Source organism: Gadus chalcogrammus, chromosome 6 (assembly GCF_026213295.1).
Source record: "Gadus chalcogrammus isolate NIFS_2021 chromosome 6, NIFS_Gcha_1.0, whole genome shotgun sequence".
In the NCBI taxonomy this organism is placed as follows: Eukaryota; Metazoa; Chordata; class Actinopteri; order Gadiformes; family Gadidae; genus Gadus; species Gadus chalcogrammus.
The window spans coordinates 4,737,451-4,757,228 of record NC_079417.1 but is presented as its reverse complement, the minus strand read 5'-3'; the positions used below and the strand labels follow the sequence as shown (position 1 = coordinate 4,757,228).

The 19,778-nt window shown below is 41.4% G+C and overlaps 1 protein-coding gene across 1 annotated transcript in view; it reads right to left on the bottom strand.

Annotated features, from left to right (window-relative positions):
- Window positions 1-1,552: 1,552 nt before the first annotated feature.
- Window positions 1,553-19,778, bottom strand: part of LOC130384081 (mitogen-activated protein kinase 1) — an 18,235-nt gene continuing 9 nt past the window's right edge. The window contains exons 1-9 of the mRNA XM_056592092.1: window positions 19,428-19,778; window positions 10,082-10,264; window positions 8,918-9,107; window positions 7,960-8,076; window positions 7,308-7,422; window positions 6,767-6,898; window positions 5,971-6,080; window positions 4,580-4,708; window positions 1,553-4,486 (exon numbers count right to left, since the gene is read on the bottom strand). The exon at window positions 19,428-19,778 is cut by the window's right edge and continues 9 nt beyond it. Of these exons, the coding sequence (XP_056448067.1) occupies window positions 4,592-4,708; window positions 5,971-6,080; window positions 6,767-6,898; window positions 7,308-7,422; window positions 7,960-8,076; window positions 8,918-9,107; window positions 10,082-10,264; window positions 19,428-19,561 (1,098 nt within the window). The 5' untranslated portion in view covers window positions 19,562-19,778 and the 3' untranslated portion in view covers window positions 1,553-4,486; window positions 4,580-4,591. The remainder of the gene's footprint in view (window positions 4,487-4,579; window positions 4,709-5,970; window positions 6,081-6,766; window positions 6,899-7,307; window positions 7,423-7,959; window positions 8,077-8,917; window positions 9,108-10,081; window positions 10,265-19,427) is intronic.

The following is a 19,778-nucleotide window of genomic DNA, read 5'->3' as shown; positions in this document are numbered from 1 at the left end:
CATGCGCAGAATGCAAAATCCGATTCCATGCGACCCGACCCGATACATTCACACTTAATTCGACTAACAATCGAATAATCTAGGTGTCTTAATTCGACTATGAGTAACTCGATTCGATTCGATTATAGTGTGACTAAGGTGTATACATGCATCTTCATAATCCAGTCATAGTTGGACTAACCCAATAATTCGATTTTCCTGAGGGTCATGTAAACGCACTGTGGGGGTTTGTTTGTCTATGCGGGTTAGCATTGCTGTATGTGTTGAGTTATTGTTCCCGACATCGTCACCGAGACGTGTATGTTAATTAGTTAAATTTAGTGTGTTTTGATTTGTCGTGTGTGCGTTCGTTAAAGGCAATTCTCAGAGTTTTGCGGTGTAAGGGGAACGAGAGTTGCATAACCGCTTAATCTGGGCTCCCGCCTCGTCCTTACCGCGCTGCTAGGCACAATATTCAACCTTTTTAAATACTATTTTTACAATGAAATTCAATGGGAGGATGGCAGAGCCGTCCGCCCATTCTTTAACACTTCAACTACTTCAGACATGTCAATCTTTTATCATTAGCCTTCGTTCGAACGTTTAATAAATCAACACACTTGTAGGCCTACTCAATAATCTGAAAACAGAATTTCAATATAATTCATACTTTTCTTCAGAATCACAGTTTGTATGTATAAATCGAGCTTTATGAGTCAAGCTGACGTTGATAGTTCTCCGGTTGATTTTCTTTTAGTTCTAGTAAGGACATTTCAAGTTGAAGTTCTACGCATATGTAAGATCATTTTATGCATGACTATTTAGGGTTGTTTTATTTTAGCTCATGTACCAAACATGCATTTTCTATGGTTGTGTCCCTGCACAAGGGGTGCGCGCGTGTGTAACGTAATAGTTATTAAGTCGCATTCAGGTGTTTATTGTACTCACCTATGGTCTTTTACATGGCGATTTTATGTATTGTGTATAGAGATAGATGAGAGGTTCCTTGTATACCACATAACTTAATAGTTAGTAATTAGGTTGTTATTCAAACTTGATCACATAAGCTATTTGTTTAACCCTTCACTTCATGCAGAGTTGCACACATTTACAATGTTTAATGGTGTGCATGTTTACATTTTTTATTTCTATTTGGACTGTTCAAATCCCTTCACTTGATTTAACACATTTAACATTTCTTTACGTCTTTCAACTATGGCTTTACTAAAACATATTTTCAACCTCACTTTGCACTACAGCACTCAACACCACATTTTCTCACTGCACTACAACACATTATTTTCTGCAGGAAATGCATTTTCTGGTGTGTCAACCAAATCTCAAAGAGAAAGAAGACTTTGGTTGAAATATTAGCATAAATCCTTTTCCTATTTGTATGCTAAAAGTAGCCTAAAACCAGCCTATACTGGTCATTTCTGGATTTCATCTCAAGTACTTATTTCATAGTGTTGGCCACATTATCTAAAGTGTAGCCTACATCATCAAGGGTTTATCTAAAAGGCTTTCCTCCCATTGATGCTTTATATTCTTAAAAGCTGTGCAGAAAGGCAAAAACAAGACATTAAAGCTAAGTGGCAGTCAGTCTTTAATAATAGCCAAGTCAATTGTTTGTTCATGTTGAGTCCTTCACATGACCGCAAAGATGTAACTGACCAATAAGTTTAAATCCTTTCTATGACAGGTGAAACAAACAAAAAATGTTGAAATACAACCAGGACTTCCATTTAATTTGTTGACTACACAATTACATGTTATACCAATCAGAACGTACAGAGATAACTAGTTCAATTGTAAAATTCAACAAGATTAGCGTCTGATAGAAACATAACATTCATTTTACAATCAAAATATTTGCACAAAAAAAAGGCAAAATAAAAATACAAACATTTCATTTTAATATTTTTAATTCACAAGCACAAAATCACTCAATTATGTCATCAAATCTATTTAAAATGACAAAACTGAAGGATAAAAGGATGACCCCAATCCAACCCCTCCCTCCCCATTTATTTGATTATTTTAGTTATTATTTTAAAGCAAATACAATAGATTCCTGACCGAACGAAAGCTGCACATTGAATCTTGGATAACAAGACTATTTAAGAAGGCACAAAACAGACAGGTTGCACAAAGAACTGCAGCAGAAGCTTATAATATACAACAGAATAACCCGGATAGGTATCCCAGTGCCCTTAAATCTTCTCACCCAGTTGTAATATACAAGCAAGCTCTCGTCTATCGGCATCAGCTCTCAGACATAACGTCCACCCCCCCCCCTCGCAATAATTGTAGAAACAAGTGCATTTCAGTTATTTTTTATCAAAGAGATATGCATACAGCAAGTGCCACAAGTATCGGGACAATAGTTAAAATATAAACAAAATGTAAATACTGTGTGTGTGTATGTTTAAATCGACAATGGACTGAACCAATCATCTGATACGTCTTTATATATGGCCTTGAAATGCAATAGACCAAAAAGCATATTTGTTTGCATCCGATGTTACTGCTAGCACCCGATACCCCACCGCGCCACATGTACAAATTGTGAACATGTTTTGATCCAAAGCAAGCTACCGAAGCAGCAGCTACCGTACATTTCTCATATCATACCGTTATTTACTTTTATATGTATTTGGGTAATTGCCACTAGAGCCTGAGAGAATCTATTTACGTAGATTCCACCAAATCTAGCATGAAAAAAGTTTTAGTGTTATTAAGACTACATCTTATGACTAACAGTTCAGCGATAAGTTTATGAAAATGCTAAAGGTGATCAATATGAGAGTGCTATAAGTCAAGAGTGGTAAGGTTTACGATGAAATATAATTTTTGGACCATTTGTAAAGAAATTAAATTGTCGGCAACTTCTTGCATTGATCCTTGCTTGGAGAAGATGTCGATATTTACAGTCATGATTCAATTCATTTCAAATGAAACATTTAAACAGAACACAGTCATTAATAGGCAATTATTGGTCAAACAAAAAGGGATATTGGTCTTCAGATCCATTGCAGTTACATCTACACCAAAGTGTGCAATTTAAAGCAAAACAAAACAACTGACTTCATGAAATATGCAACCTGAAAATATCTTATTGAGTCAAACTTTTTATAGTAAGCATGCCTGGATTCCATAGTTTTTCTTGCACAGGGAACAACATGAATTTATGTAGGGTTGTAAGCATGCAGCTTACTCTCCCTTTCAACCACTTTGGGACATGGTTTAGCATGCAGGTGCTAAACCATGGAACATGGCAACATAAAGAACAGAAGTAAAAAGAAATACAGCAGTTGTGAATTAGAGAAGCTTGTCTAAAAACCAAAACACAAATGCTGCAAAAAAAAAATAGAACACGCATGAAGCGAACAACAATGACAAAAAGGTAAGAAAAAAGAAAAAAGAAACGAGCACCGTGTCATTGAGAGATGAAATGAAAAAACGTAAAAGAAATTAGCTGGGTTTAGTGGAACTGCATACTTGGGTGGCACTTAACATTGTCTTTGTATACAGAGCTTTTAACAGTCATGCAAGGGCACAGTATTCTCTCGAATGAGGTGAGTATCAACAAGTTGAGACTATGAGAAACGCAACATTTGATGTTTATAGGATATGTATTCATTCGTGAAACAATGGGAGGCCGAGTTATATCTCCGTTAAACTGGTTCCAGTGGATAACTGAATTCATATGCTGATGCATGGATTGTCTCCCGTTTAATTAGGTAAAACCTTCTACATAGAGGAAAGCTTGAGTTCATAATTGGCCTAAATAAAGAAACCAAAAGAGAAACCTCTTTCCTAAGTGGAGAGAAATTGGCACTTTGAGACCATGAAAGACAACCCACTAAGGTCGCACACGATAAAGCCAGAAGGATACCATGATGATCTGTTTGCTTTTCAAAACGTGTCTTTGAAAAAATATAGAACTTCTATAGCTCAAATGCTCATCCTTACTGTCAAGAGATTGTAACCATTCCGGTATGTGAACCAACTTGAATATATATATATTTTTTTTAATTATTCAGATTTAACCTGCCCGGTCCAAAATAATATGTTGCAAATAAGAAAAAGCATGCAATTTATTGCCATCAGTTAATCAGGCAACGGTTTAGAAAAAAAAAAAAAATAATCAAAACCTTTGACAGACATGATTAATTGTTAATTAACAATATATGTTCATCTTCATTTGATGGCGCCACAATATTGGTCATATTGTGTGGCCATCGTAACCTCTAGAGAAGAGCAAGCGTGAAACAGAGTGAGATTGGTCGAAGAGAAGAGAAGCATAGAAGAAGTAGAAGAAGATTGATTGACTCCTGACGCCATTCCTGAGCAAAGTGGACTTGGCGGGCGAAAGCCAGGGAATCCAGGCGACGCAGATAAGGGGAGGATGGGGGAGAGAGGAAATGGAAAGAAAAATACACAAAAGAGCAATTTGAGGCTGAGACAAGCAGGGGCATCTCGTAAACCGGTCCAGAGCCGCCATCTGTAAGAACATAGGAGAAGGGTCTTGTTTTTTCCGAGTGCTTCCGTTTAATTATTCTTGTGATGTCGTACAGCACGGGGACATGCTACATACCGTTGTGAGCTGTTAGGACCTGAAGGCGGACTGGAAGCGGGCCGTTTCTGCAAAGATCAGCTCTTTCAGCGTCTCTTTGGGCAGGTCGTCCAGCTCCATGTCGAAGGTGAAGGGCGTCTCAGCCACGGGCTGCCGGGACCACAGAACCACGTGTTCACCATGCGTCCGGTTTACAATAACTTTAGCTGCCTTTGCTTCATCTCCTGCTTTTAGTTCTTTATGAGGAAGCACTTAAATGTGGTGCACGGAATTAGCAGGACTGGTCATTTGTTTTAATAATTGCTGTCAATTGCTACTTTCTCTAACCTATTTGAATCGGGAGCAGTCTCCAACAACTCGACCCCTTCGCAAAGGCAATGCTTCTGAATGCAATCAAAATCACTTTAATTTTCATTGAAATCCATCCTCAACGATTCAACTCATCGATAGAATAGACACTGACACTATGTCTGAAAGCAACAATTAAGTAAACTGCATCCTCAATGGTCTATTCGTCGTGTCATTGGATAATCGTTATGTGTCTGACAGCGGGACCTTCCAGGAACGGGGAGCTGAATGAGGGATAGAACAGGAAGCCTATAACTTCATCATCTATTGTGCAATTTGCTGTTTGGTTTTGCTTTCGAATTAAGGTCCTTTATGTCGGTTTGATAATGCCATCACCCTTTGTGTAACGGCAGTGGAACTATCCAATCATTTCTTTTCGAAGTAGTCTAGTAAGTGACAAGATTTCAGGTAAGAAATCATCAGAAGTTTGGCAGCACTTGAAAACCATAAAATATTTTTTTTGCAGTACTGCTAAATTGAATGATGCCGCAATTATTCCATATGATGAGGCATGTCATTCACATGTACTTTAGATTTGTAATCTGTCAAACGCTTCTACATTCCCTTACCTATTCATTTCAAATAAAACCTTCGAAGCAGAACATTAATACGCAATTATTGGTCAAACAAAAATGGATATTGAAAATAACTGACAAAACGATATCGTAAAAGTGAAGAAGGAAACTGAAATCATAAGCACCTAGTCATGGAAAAATTAAAGTCTGGAATAATATTGTCATGATCAGATTCGTAATCTGACTGTTTCCAAGACCAGCCACTGTTTGATGCTGACATTTTCATCATAGTCTGAAAAGCTCATTTGTTTTTAGAGGCGAGCATTTGGCGGAGGTTTCACAAATCAACTATACAGCTGCAGAAAAAACCCTGAACATTTTCAAGCGATTGAACTACGCAAAAGTCCCAACAAATCAGGCATCATGGAGCCACATATGACAAATTATATGATTCAGCATTCAGTTGACGATGGGTATTGGCCTACGAATCAGATGCAACCATGCAAAACCTTAAGTCGAGGACACCCCGACACTGACAAGAGCTCTCACCTCGTCTGTGGGGTCATAGTACTGCTCAAGGTACGGGTGCGCCAGAGCCTCTTCCACCTCAATCCTCTTGTGGGGGTTAAAGGTCAGCATCTTGTCCAACAGATCCAGCGCTACGGAGCAATGGTGAATAAGGTGATCAATTACCTCCTACAGACGATCACAGTTTTTGTGTACATTTCCACCTTTTGTTTAGATGCAACAGGTAAAGGAGAGGAAACACTTCTGTGGTTTGCCCAGTAGGGGGCACCAAGGCACCTGGTTTCGTGTTTTGTACTTTCATCTCAACAGAGGCCTAGAATTGTTCTATGTAGAAAGATTGCGAGGTGGTGCTTTGCCAACACAATGTGGTGAATATTGAAATGACTAGGCGACCCAACCTATCTATTTAGTATCTATGTTGCCACATCCGGGAGCCTTCACTGAAGAAACATGACCTAATTCTGCAGACTAGAGGATACACTCTGAGTCGGACTGACAGCTACCTCATCAAAAAAAATTGTGGACAATGTACAAACACGGAAATAGCAATGTTTTGCCTACTAGATGAAAGAAAAAGTGACAATCTCTCATGGAGAATGAGAGTAGAACAAAATGTATGATTTGACCTCCTAGCTGAAAGAAACAATTCTATCTGGCAACACCGGCCGTGACGGACGTGTTCGGGAGGGGGCGGGACTTGATTGGTCCAGGCTAAAGTCAACCGATGACTCACGGGAAGCGGGTGGCGGTGGGGGGGGGGGGGGGGGGGGGGGGGGGGGGGGGGGGGGGGGGGGGGGGGATGAAAGAGGGCTCTGACCTTTTGGGTCGGCGGTAGGGAAGAGGCGGTTCCAGGGCACCTTGCAGCGCAGCGGCAGAGACAGCAGGTAGTTCCTGGCCTTGATGTTGATGATGCAGTTCAGGTCTTCCTGGGAGGGGGAGCCCAAGATCCCTGGAGGACAACAAGCGAGACACTCCACCCTTTAGAGAGGACTCGTGGACTCGTTTCGATAAAACTGGACACACTGCGGTATTACAATTTTTCGGCCTCATGGGATATTTAAGTCGAGAAAATGCTTTTTACTTTTAAACTTTTTATTTGTTCACTGAGAGATACCAGGAAGTGGCGACTTATGGTCATGCATGCTAGGATATCGAAGGAAAACGCAGTCAACATTTTGATAGATACATATTAACAAATAAATAAATAAATATTAAACCTTATGCAAGTACATTATTTGAACGGTGAACACTGCAGGATGTAGCTTCCGGATGCAGACCTTGATTTCAGTGCGTTTCTAGTGATAAGAGCGGCCTGCATTTAATCACAGACCACACATGAGTGCAATGGTGAGTTTTACCCAAAATGTGGTTGAGCTGGTCCAAGTAGTGTTTCCCAGGAAATATTGGCCTGTTGGACAACATCTCAGCCAGAATACAACCCACCGACCAGATGTCTATGGACTTGGTATAACCCTGCGAGAGCAAGAGAAGAGCCGGTCACACCTGGGAATACATAATACTTCTATGGTGTACATGTTCATTTAGGGACGCTAGACTGAGGACGTTTTTCTTCATTGTTGTAGTGCGCTTCTCCGTTCACACGACTTCCCTGAGGAAGCTTGAGAACCTCATGATATTTCACATTTTAAACGTGACTTTTGGGAATGGAAATACAGGAAGCCGAGATTATGTTTTCACATTCTACGTTTTAGAGGAACGCAGGGTGCCCATAGTTTATGGATCCAATATCACTCCCCCCCTTGGGTTGGAAGAATCCCATAATGTCAAACACTCGAATTACAAACTCACATTTTCTCAACTTTATTCCCCCATAGACCAAACTTGGACAAAGTGAATCCTCACAAAGTTTCAACGATAGCTTGCATCTCAACAACACGTACAACACCTACAGTACTGGAACCCCCCCCCTCAGGGGGGTGTTTCAGGGGGGTTTCAGGGGGGTTTCCAGTAAAGGACAACACGGTGCGGTGGTCTGGGCTGGACACTCACTTTGGAGTTGAGCATGATCTCTGGCGCCCGGTACCAGCGCGTGGCCACGTACTCCGTTAGGAACCCCGTATGGTCGTGGTCGGGATCAGCCACGCGCGCCAATCCAAAGTCACAGATCTGGAGAGAAGTGACGTTGATAGAGAGACAGAGAGAGAGAGAGAGAGAGAGAGAGAGAGAGAGAGAGAGAGAGAGAGAGAGAGAGAGAGAGGGAGAGAGAGACATAAAGAGACACAGAGAGAGAGAGAGAGAGAGACAGAGAGAGAGAGAGACAGCAACAGAGAGAGAGATAGAGAGAGAGAGAGAGAGAGAGAGAGAGAGAGAGAGACATAGAGAGACATAGAGAGAGAGAGATATAGAGACACAGAGACAGAGAGAGAGACATAGAGAGACATAGAGAGAGAGAGAGAGAGAGAGAGAGAGAGAGAGAGAGAGAGAGAGAGAGAGAGAGAGAGAGAGAGAGAGAGACAGATATAGAGAGAGACACAGAGAGAGAGACATAGAGAGAGAGAGAGAGAGACATAGAGACATAGAGAGAGAGAGAGAGAGAGAGAGAGAGAGAGAGAGAGAGAGAGAGAGAGAGAGAGAGAGAGAGAGAGAGAGAGAGAAAGAGACAGAGAAAGAGAGTCTGTGGTTTAGATCACATTTTTGAGATCAAACAACAGTGGCGGATGAAGAGAAAGGATCCTAAACATTTCTTTGAGCGCAACTGACATTCACTTTAACGGTGGGTGGAAATAAAATGAGCATATTAGCAATAATGCTCATAGAGATATTCATAACCTACACATATACATATACTGTATATATATATATATATATATATAGCGATATTCCCCTTATAACCTTTGAGTGCTTTTAAAGAGGCTGGACCCCAGTGTGTGTGTGTGTGTGTGTGTGTGTGTGTGTGTGTGTGTGTGTGTGTGTGTGTGTGTGTGTGTGTGTGTGTGTGTGTGTGTACCTTAAGATCACAGGTGGTGTTTAGTAGGAGGTTGGAGGGCTTGAGGTCACGGTGCAGCACGTTAGCCGAGTGGATGTATTTGAGCCCTCTCAGGATCTGGTAGAGGAAGTAGCAGATATGGTCGTTGCTCAGATGCTGGGTCTTCAGCAGCTTGTACAGGTCCGTCTCCATTAGATCCTGAACGATGTATCTGCCCGGCGACTGGTTAAAGAACAATTTCAGCAAATGTTTGATATTGACTTTATTTTTCAGTTTTTTTATTTGATTTATTATACTATATTATTTATTTTTGTTTAACTTAGGAGGGGGGAGGGGGATTCTTATGAGCTGGTTTTGTTTATCCATCTGAGAATCTATCAATAAAAAATTAATTTCCAGCAAGTTTAGGAAATCCTTCATTATAAGCCCTGATGAAGAACATAGCGTATTTATTTTAAATAATGAACAGCCTTTCCCTCTGGGTTTGAAATCATTTTAGATGATTTAATCGACCACAGATGTGAAAGGCACCCTGGGTTTCTTTGAAATTAGCATAATACCTCGCTAATATTCCAGGCCCACAAATAGGACTTAACGTAGACATGAACTTGAAAACATTATAATAACTTGCCAGTTCACTTTATAAGGAGAGGACATATACAATGTTCACATTTAAGACCATCCTTCACACAAATGCGTTTACATTGCGGAATGCACTAATTCAAAATTGCCTTAGTATAAAGCCCAAAGGACAAGCAAATTTCAATTTATAATTGTAGACATTGAATCGTATTGTTTTAACCGAGCGCGAATATAGCGGGACAGTATCTCAATGCTGGCTTCGTATTGGGACCCTTTGTTTGCGTCGCTTTCAGCGAGCGCTTTGAACCAAGATGACTGCCTCGGGAATAAGGCCTGTTGGGGTTCTCACAAGTCAAATTGATGCCTTCGTTACTACACAGACAGTCATTTTTCCTTTTTTCTTTTTGCATTTTATGCCTTATTATAGAATGAGATCGACGGGAAGATTTAGGAGAGAGAGGGGGAAGAAATGCAGCAAAAAGGACCTCGAACCTGGGACACTGCGGTATTAGGTAAGGACCAGGCCTTCAATGGGAAAGCGCGCTCTACCCGGTGATTCACCGGGGGCGCCCCCGAGACAGGTCTTTTAAGGTGAAAGGATACACGTCCTTCATCTGGTCGATGGTGGGCGTCCGGATGATGTCGTTGATCCCGATGATGTTCTCGTGTTTGAAGCGCAGCAGGATCTTGATCTCTCGCAGCGTGCGCTGGCAGTACGTCTGGTGCTCAAAGGGGCTGATCTTCTTGATGGCCACCCGGATCTTGTTGTCACGGTCGTAGGCAGAGCTGGATACATAAAGAACAAACACAGAAAATGAGTTAAGAGGTCACAAAAGTGTTGTTTTTCATTCCATCGGAGGTGTTGAATGTCAAGATGTGAAAGTCCAGCATATAAGCGCATCTTAAACAAAATGACTCCGATTCACAGAACTGTTGGTCAGACACATTCGACCTAGTTGACTCGACTCACACAAACGTATCTTCCCTTTCACATCCTTTCCAAGTACGTAGTTATTTACCTCAATAGAGTTCAGCGAATTCAGCGCTTTGAATCACTTATGGGTTTGTGGTGGATTGTGCAATGGATGGGTGCCATAAAAAGGTTAGAGTCAAACATTGCTGACCTAGTAGCACAGCCAGCTCCACTGCTTCATGCTACTACTTCTACCGTGGCTATCTCCGGAGCTACAGGTTGAGGCTAGAGAAATAGCCGCCGCAGCAGCAGTAGCCTGAAGGGCTAGATAGCTAGCTGGTTCAGCCCGTATTAGAGCCTCCATCAGCACCAACACTACACCTACGCTGCAACGCCTACTGCACACATGCTGTAGAGTCAAGGGTGTTTCCACGCACGCACGCACGCCACGCACGCACGCCACGCACGCACACATACAAACACACACACAGTGTGTGGTGGAGTTACAACAAGAATGAGTTGCTATAGTGATGGATTAGTGAGAATGCAATGTAAACAGAAATAGTGCCAATGTTCTAGTGAAGAGGTCGACCTTGCTTTCCCTTTGTTGGACATAATGAACACAGCTAAAAGAAAGAGTGCTTCTTTCATGAAGATAATGTCGGGGCTCTGTTCGTCTGACCAAGGCCATCTGAAGCACAAATGCCTGACGTCATTTACAACATCAGGCAAGATATAGACTTAGCGACACACGCTTCATAGATGAAATGACATTACACACAGAATCAGCAGTGTTCAGCTATGTGGAAAAGTTTATACAGATCCGATCACAATGTGTGAATTCATTTGATTTGAGTACCTCTCAAACGGTACGATTTCCATTATAATATTCCAGCGGAAATAACCCTTCAATTGCTCCAATTGAATTACTGTCAAGCCTGTTTTATACTACTCCTCCCCACAGCCTTATGATCCGATCGTCTCAGTTAACCGGGTTTATTCGGAGACAGGGTTGATTCACTTGCTTCAAAACAGGCCCCATCCGATAACGTTTGATCGAAAAGCGAAGCAGGCAATGAAGAAGATGGATTAAGAGGCAGTGGGTAAATCATACGATGGGTGGGCTTAAAAAAACGATGTGTGTGTGTGTGTGTGTGTGTGTGTGTGCGTGTGAGCAATACGCACACGGCACGAGGCAGATTACATGTGGATCAGTTCCACCACTGTGTTGTTCCTCTCAAGGCATGCTCAGTCGCTCGTTGCCCAAGAATGACATTGAGGAGGAAGAGGAAGAGGAAGACGGGAGGGGGGGGGCTGGTGGGGAGGGGGGGGGGGGGGCTGGTGGGGGGGGGAGGGGTGGGGGGGGGTCTGTTCACAGTTAGTTTCCAAGGAGATTGAAACACAAGGCTTTACACTGCAGCCTCTGTAACTTGTTATGCAACAGGCTGTTACCACGGCGACGTTGAAAGGGGGCTCGGTAGAAGTGCTGCACCCGCAGGCTTTGTGTAGCACCCCGGCACACGAGCCAGCCCCTAAATGTATGTTGCACGGCGCACATGCGCGACATGCATCGTCCTAATCAAATGTCATGGGCACGCGTCCAAGCAATATCGGAGAATAACAACAGCAGGAAGAATACAGTTGTAGCCTTTTGCCAACCTAATTTCCAATATGTTAATATGTATCTCGATTTTTCATCAAGAGCTTGAATGAGCCCTAACAATTATCATCATAGCACTAATGTTACAGTCTAGAATGGTGGTTCTCAACCTTTTGAGGGCTAATTAGCCCTGTTGTGCATTAATACACAACAGCACTTCAATACATTTCTCACTAGTGTTGCTGTCAACTGTGCCAGGTATACAGGATATATACTGTATATGTGGGATTTCAACAAATTTCAGGGCACACCTAGCCTAGCCTCTTACCCAGTGGTGGCGAAAGTACACACATTCTTTACTCAAGAAGAAGTACAGATACTGTAAATAAAGACTCTGGTAAAACTAGAAGTACCGATTCAACTTCTTCTAAGTAAAGGTCGAAAGTACAGCCTCTGAAATCTACTCAAAGTATGCAAGTAAAAAGTATTCCTCTGCTATTTCAACCGGCTGTTGCTCTGCAAAGCTAACTGAACCTCATGTCATATTAATGTAATTCGAAGACTAAAGTCATTCATTCTGACTTTAAATAAACAACATACTGTAAATAATGAACATTAACTAGGGCTGTTAAGCGATTTAAATAATTAATCGCGATTAATCGCAAATCTTTTTTCTATGCTAAATATCCCTTGATTTCTTTGTCCCATTAATTGTTCTCATTTTAATGCTCTTATCAACAAGTGCATCGGCTTGCCTTGTGCAATTTTTTTTATGGATAACAACATTGGCATATACTGATCAAAACAGGACGATACAAAAAAAAAGCCTATAGTGCAATTAAACGATGAACATACAAACATACTGCCTTGAACATAGCAGTCAGGCTACTGCTTCTTTGTTTTGAGCCAAAGAAAAAAATAAAAATAACGCCGTTAAAATTGGTTTGCGTTAACGCCCTTAATAACGCGTTTAACTGACAGCACTAACATTAACTTCTTCATTTCTCTGCGGAGGAGAGTCTCCCACTCATCTCCGTCCTTGACGTCGTTATGGTCTGTTGTTCGTGATATGCACTGATGGATAACCAAGGGACCGTCTTTTCTATGTTTAATCATCCCATTCATTTCGGTTGAAATCAGTCTTGATATTGAGAGGGCGCGCAATGATGCAAAACAAAAATATTATAGATGATTCCCCTCAAATGCATTAAAACTGAAGAAAAAACCTGTTTTGAAAATTATTAGTAGAAAGAATAGATATTTGTGTTAAAATATAGGGAGTTAAAGTAATACCTGAAGACTGTACTTAAGTATAGTAACAAAGAAGTTGTACTTTGCGACTTACCACATCTGATCATACCATGTTGCTTACATTGATATTACACTTTATTTTTATGTAAATGCGTTACATATTTTGCATCACAATTTGCAAGGCCAGCCTGGAACTGGCCTTATATATTTATCATAAATTCTGTTGGAGAAGTTTATGAAAATACAGTAAGCTAGAGATACAACGGCATCTATTTGAAGCCTGACGGCTAAACGTAACTAGCCATAAGAGAACCTGCTCACTCCAAATTTCAAGAAATGTTCTTCCTGCAACCAAGTTTGTTCTTTCATTTTGAACATACCATTTTCTCCCCACATTTAAGTTGGCGTCTTGTTAATATACACACCTTTTTTCAAAAGGACACCCACATCATATAGTGTTCTGGGCAAGTAGGCCCTAAAGCTACTCTGTTATACAACAGGCTTAGCCTACTAGACATCACAAGTGGAAAAATAAGTAAAGCCAGGCTATAAACAGATATGGCTCCACTGTGAAAACACTAACAATCCAACCCAGTTTCCTCTATGTAAAATAAGATACTAAACATGTGACAAGCTCTGTGTTTGTGGTAAAACACATCAAATACATTTGAATATACAATATAAAACTGCTACAACTGGAGAAAATAAATCCCTTTTTCTTTGCAGTTTCTTAGTGGAAAGTGGTCGGAAAATGTGTACTTTGGCAGTCGCTACTCAGTCAAAACCCCTGTTCTCTTGCAAGGGTCCATGTTCAAAAGTATGATGGAGGTGGTCATTTTGTTTGCTATAACTGCGTAATAATGGATATCTATCTACTACAGCAGAGCCATACAAGTAGACTGGCTAAAAGCTCAGTCGCTATACCCTTGGTCCATAAAGATTTATTTTGCCCATCCAGGCCGTGTTTACCCCACACAAACCGAACCACTGGTTTAAAACCGTCAGTGTGAAGAGGAAGAACTATAAATCATCTCACTACCACCTGGGCTCTCTCACATAGCAATGTAGCGAGATGCTTCTATACTTACCTGTAGACCCAGGACCCCTGCAGGCTCATACAGTGGCATGAGAGTCAGTGTCCGTGTTCAGAACCCAGAAGAACCCAGCCGGGCCTTACAGTGGTCCTAATTCATGGCCTGCTTGGTTCTAGCTGGGTGGCCGGGCTTGAACCAGGAGCGGAGAACAAGATGGCCGCTGGTGAATAAGGCCCATGGGGGTGATTTCTTCAGAGCGGTGTTCTGCTCATTTTGGAAGCTCAAGGGCTCATTCTATACTAGGGGTTCTAAAACAACGTCATATCCCTAACCTTACCACCGTCATATCTCAAACGAAGACCATGTTTATGCGAGCCCTGCAGAACGTCAAAATGATATGCTGTGACGCTAAAGTAAACAGCTTTGAGTTTCTTATCAACAGGGTCATAGATTCGACCTCCCAAGAAGTCAGAACAAATTGTCAAACACCTTCTGACCTTAGCAGTTGGATAACAGTTTACAGTTTTTTGGGGGTCTTGTACTCTTGGATCTCGAAGCATTTGTTTCAGGGATAATCTTGCAATGATGAATGTAACAGCAACATTGGCTGTATTTTGGGATGGATTATGAAAATGCCCAAAAAGGTATGTCCAAAATAAAACTGATAACAATAACCACAATCATACATGAAATACATCGCAACACACCTCAACAGCTTGAAGACAAAGCTGAATATATGAAAAGTATTTAATGCTGGGATAATCCTACCACGGTTTAACACAAATAAGGCTGGTAGGTTGCAAGTTTGAACAAAAACTACACCTCGTCGCTGGGACGCCTTTAGACCAGTGTGAGTCATGGATTTGACGTGAACCATGACACTCAAAATCGGTTTTACTGAAACTCCAACGTTTCAGTAAAACCGATAAGTGAACCAATAATAGCAGCCCTAGATCACGGACAGAGCTTATTCCAAAAATAAGAATTGGAGACAGAAGTATGCCCTACTCTCGTCTCATCGCCTACTATAAACATAAAAAGGGTAATATAATATAAAAGAATTCAAAGAATTCAAAAATGCCATATTTTTCATTTTCAATCCGTAAGAAATCAATAGGACAACAGAAAGCAGCCTTTATATATATATATATGTAAATACACAGTTTGCAAATGCAAATGCGTTAACACATTGTTCAGGACATGTGCAGGCAGCATCCAAACAGCACATAAGGACAACTTCAAGGTGTGTTGGAAGTCTGCGCTAATGTTGTGTGTGAAACTGTATAATGACACAGATTACAGCTGCCTGTGAATCGTACGACAGCAATGCAGAGTGTGAAGCTCTCTCTCTTTCTCTGTTCGTCTCCCTCCCTCTCTCTCCCCCTCTCTGATTGGCTTCAGAATAGTGCTAATGATGTCAGAAGCAGAAAGGTTGCCTTGGAGATGAGCGCCATGGTGGCATTTTGAGAGAAAAGATCACAGCAGAACAGGACTCTGTACATGCAGTGTTTCACAATCTGAGAGAGAGCATGGCTTTGGCGCCAAAGATTAGATTAGGGAATGAGATTATAACGCTAGGGTACAATTGGAAATGCGTTAACCACGGTAACGACACAGATTTAAGGCAGTTGATGGCTGCCTTGCATGTGTTGAATGAACAAAGCTATGTTTCCCACTTAATTCCCATGGCTAACTTTTGTGTTGAGGGTTTATTTCTACAGCCTTTAGTTTAGTAACATTTATATGAGAGAAGGGAAAGGGAAAATAAAAAAATACACACAGTAAAAAAATGCCAGAGAAGCCAAGAGGCTATTTTTCATCAGTAGTCCCTGGCCAAGGTGCATGCTTCCTAAAATACATGAAAGCAGAGGCAAACAGGACGGGTGGTTTAAAGAATGGAAAGGGGCTTATTTTTTAGACATCTGCTGGTGAACCTTTCCTTGTAGTGCCGAACGATTTGAGGAAATAATCGAATTGCGATTATTTTGCGATATTTATTTAAAGATCTTTATGTCCTGTCTATACACTAAACAAGCAATATATCGTTAAAAACTGATCTGTTACTGATCTCTAGTCAGTAACTGGAACAAATCCCCCAAAAAAATCCTAAAAATCAATTTCCAATTTGCAAATCGAGTTCTACTACATTGCGATGTCTGTATACATTCGATTAATCGTTCAGCCCTCCTTGTAATCAATTTCAAGACAGGGGGATATGTGCAGCCCCCTACCTCAACGGCTTATAAGTGTGCAATCATTTTCATCTCCAGATGTTCTCGTGCAAGATTCAATTAGAGCGAAAGAGCAAGGTTCACCTGCGTCTTGACGTGCTGTAGCGACATAAAATTAAACTGCCGTGGGGACAATAGGGTCTGCTGGTGACTCGCTTGTGCTGTTGTAGGCGGGGGGATCATTTATGTTTGGATTTACCGAAGAATGGCGATTCTTAACTTCTACGATTCTGAATCTATTCACAACTTCCAAAAAAATAATAAGTGGGTTTACATCATGGCAATTGGTTTATATTACCTTTTAGAACTGTAAATAAAACGTAATCTTGTGCACATTTGACTCTGCCTTAATGCCATCATTTGCCACGGTGCCTTTCTTAGCACACAGCGGACTAGAGTAGATCTTGAAAGTAGCAACCCTGTGTACTGAATCAAGAATCACTTTTGAATCGGGAAGAGTTTTGATTCTAGTCCGCAATCCAAGAATTTAAATCGAATCATGGGAGACCGAAAGATATAAAAGGCCCTTAACAGTTGTGCCAGGATTGTGTTACTGTTGCTTTTAAGAGGCAAAATGCATTGTACTTCTTAACCGCCTTCCTTCATCTTTACAGTCTGCACTGCAGTATATGCGACATGTATTCTTCCACGGATGGCTTTCTGTTATTTGTTTAGTTGCCGCTTGCTTACTGGCTGAAAGATGTTGCTTCAGCATCTGGTTGATAAAGTGAAACAAAGCTGGCAAACACAAAAAAAAGGCGACATTAAATCTTGGAAGCTTGTTCTTGTTGTTCAAACAAGATTGTTCTCGATGTAAAGGGCCATTTGGACTTTGAAGGCAGGTGTATTTGTCTTATCAGAGGGCGAATGGCGTTTCTGTGGTTTGGGTGATTTGTCAGGTGTGTTGGGCTAGCATTGTGGCTATGCACTGTTGGGACATTTTAATCATTTGAAATAATTTTGCAGGAAATCTGATCAGGATCTTGAACCATGACCTGATTAATATGCACCAATGCGCTCATTTACTCATGTTGACACAATCGACAACGATCACAGATAAAACTGCCATTCCCTTCTCTATCGACTAGGACCGGACATGCAGGTCTTACGATTTAAAACAAAACAATATATTAAAAGACCAACTATTCAAATGTCCCCCCCCACAAACTCAAGCCTCACCCGGAGAGACAGTCCCTGCCTGTACATCGCCAGGTCTGCTATTACACTCCTAACCTCCCTGAGGAAGAGTACTTATGAGTGGCATAGATTTTAATGGTTATTATTTGGGAAAATGCTGCTTCCCTCAGCAAATGAACTTGAACCAAAAATCCCTGTTCCGACTGGTTTTAATATCTGAGTAGTTTCTGGGTTTATTTTATGTTCATCGCTGGAGTCATGGACTTTCTAATATGGGCCTTTATAGTTTTCCTTGTGATGAATAAATAAAGACCTTGAAAGTCTTTTATAACCTTCGTCACTGAGCACTAACATTGGTTAAATTGAGGCTCAGTGTTTGACTTCTGTGTTTGGGCAACAGTATGCAATCATTATGGAAAATAACTTATCTCCAATACAGACATTCTTGATTGGTAAACGCATATCAAAAATGTCAAAATGTATTTTGTCTAGCTTTATTGTTTGCCCTGATTACTGTTCTAATTATGTATTTAAAACCTACTTACAGCGCTGTTAGTGTATGCTGAATTTACAGGGAGCTGATGCAAATATAGTTAGGTTCAACTAAAGGTAATGCAAAAATATGCAATTACTGCACCCTTGTTCTTGCAGAAAACAAAAGGAAATATCAGTTACCATCCAACAGGGGCGTCGCCACGTGGGGACCAGGGGGGGGGGGCACGGCCACGCCCCCCCCCCTGGTCAGAGTTTGGCAACCCCGCTGGCCCCCAGAGTATAAAAAAAGAATTAAAAAAATCCTTAACGGAAACGGTCCAAAGAAAGCTTAAATATATGCACTTTTAGCTTGATCTAACTTTGACTTATAATTCTTATTCAAAGTGTTATAAACCGATGTTATGAATAAATATTACACTTAAAATCCCCCCGTCGACAATGAAGCACCCCCCCCCCCCCCCCCCGTCGACCATGAAGCACCCCCCCCCCCCCAAAGACCATCAAGGATTGATAGCAATTCGATATGTCGTTGTTTATTTCATTTCTGTAAATATCTATAATTTGCATCCATCAGTCTAACTGTGATTTGATCCACACCAATTTCTCCCTCATACCAAACACTGCGGCGCATGGATTCATAGCAAACTGCCTTGCTTCCATAAAACGATACCATCCTCATTTACAACCATTCGGTTAACTGACAAAATGTTGGCGCATGACCACTAGATTATCCATTGGGAATTATTCAATTCCCTATTATACAGGACGAATATCTATATATATGTCCTGGCTGCACAGGACGAGTCAGTGGTACCACATTGAGGGGAATACAACATTTGTTGCAACAGGTGGAATCTGTGAGACAATGCGCCTTCAAACTTCCAAACCTTTTTCTGGTGGTTTTCTGTGCTGCTTCGAGGTGATGATCATGTGGGCTGGGCAGGGCTCCGTTCATTCAACACATGTAGGCTACTGCTCCCAACATACCTCACCTCGCAAAAACTAAATACATCTAAAGAGAAGTCACACTTCTTTTTTTTGTACAACCGCATTTAAATTGGCGGTCTTACTTCTCCTAGGTCAAAAAATCCCCACGATGGATCCCAGAGTGGACGCGGAAATGTAAAAAAAAAAAAACTACATTAAAAGGGACTTAGAAAGATTGATAAAATATGACTAATATATGACTTAACGGCCGGTTTCTGTATGTGTTGATAGGTGGAGGGGTGAGTGGGTGGGGGTGCTATGTTTCCCGGAAAACGCTGCGATGATCAACAAGACCTCTTACCACACCATTCCGTAGGCGCCCTCCCCGATGTACGAGAGGTTGCTGTAGCGAGGCCCGACGTCGAAGGCCTGCCCACGGACCAGCTCGGCTCCCGACCCGGAGCCAGCAGTCGCAGACACCGCAGCTGTCGCCATTATGGAATACCGGATTTAAATGCTTCGGATAGTCAAAAGAAAAAAAAATATGTTAATCCTGTTACTTCGACTTCCTCGCCCGCCTTAAGATAACTCTGTTCCACTCGTCGGTGTCAATGGACAGTTCTTGAGAGACTTTCCGTCCGTAGCCTGTATGCGCCGTCTTTTTCACCGACCGCACCAGTCAGATATAGGCTACTGTGTGTTGTCGCAAGAG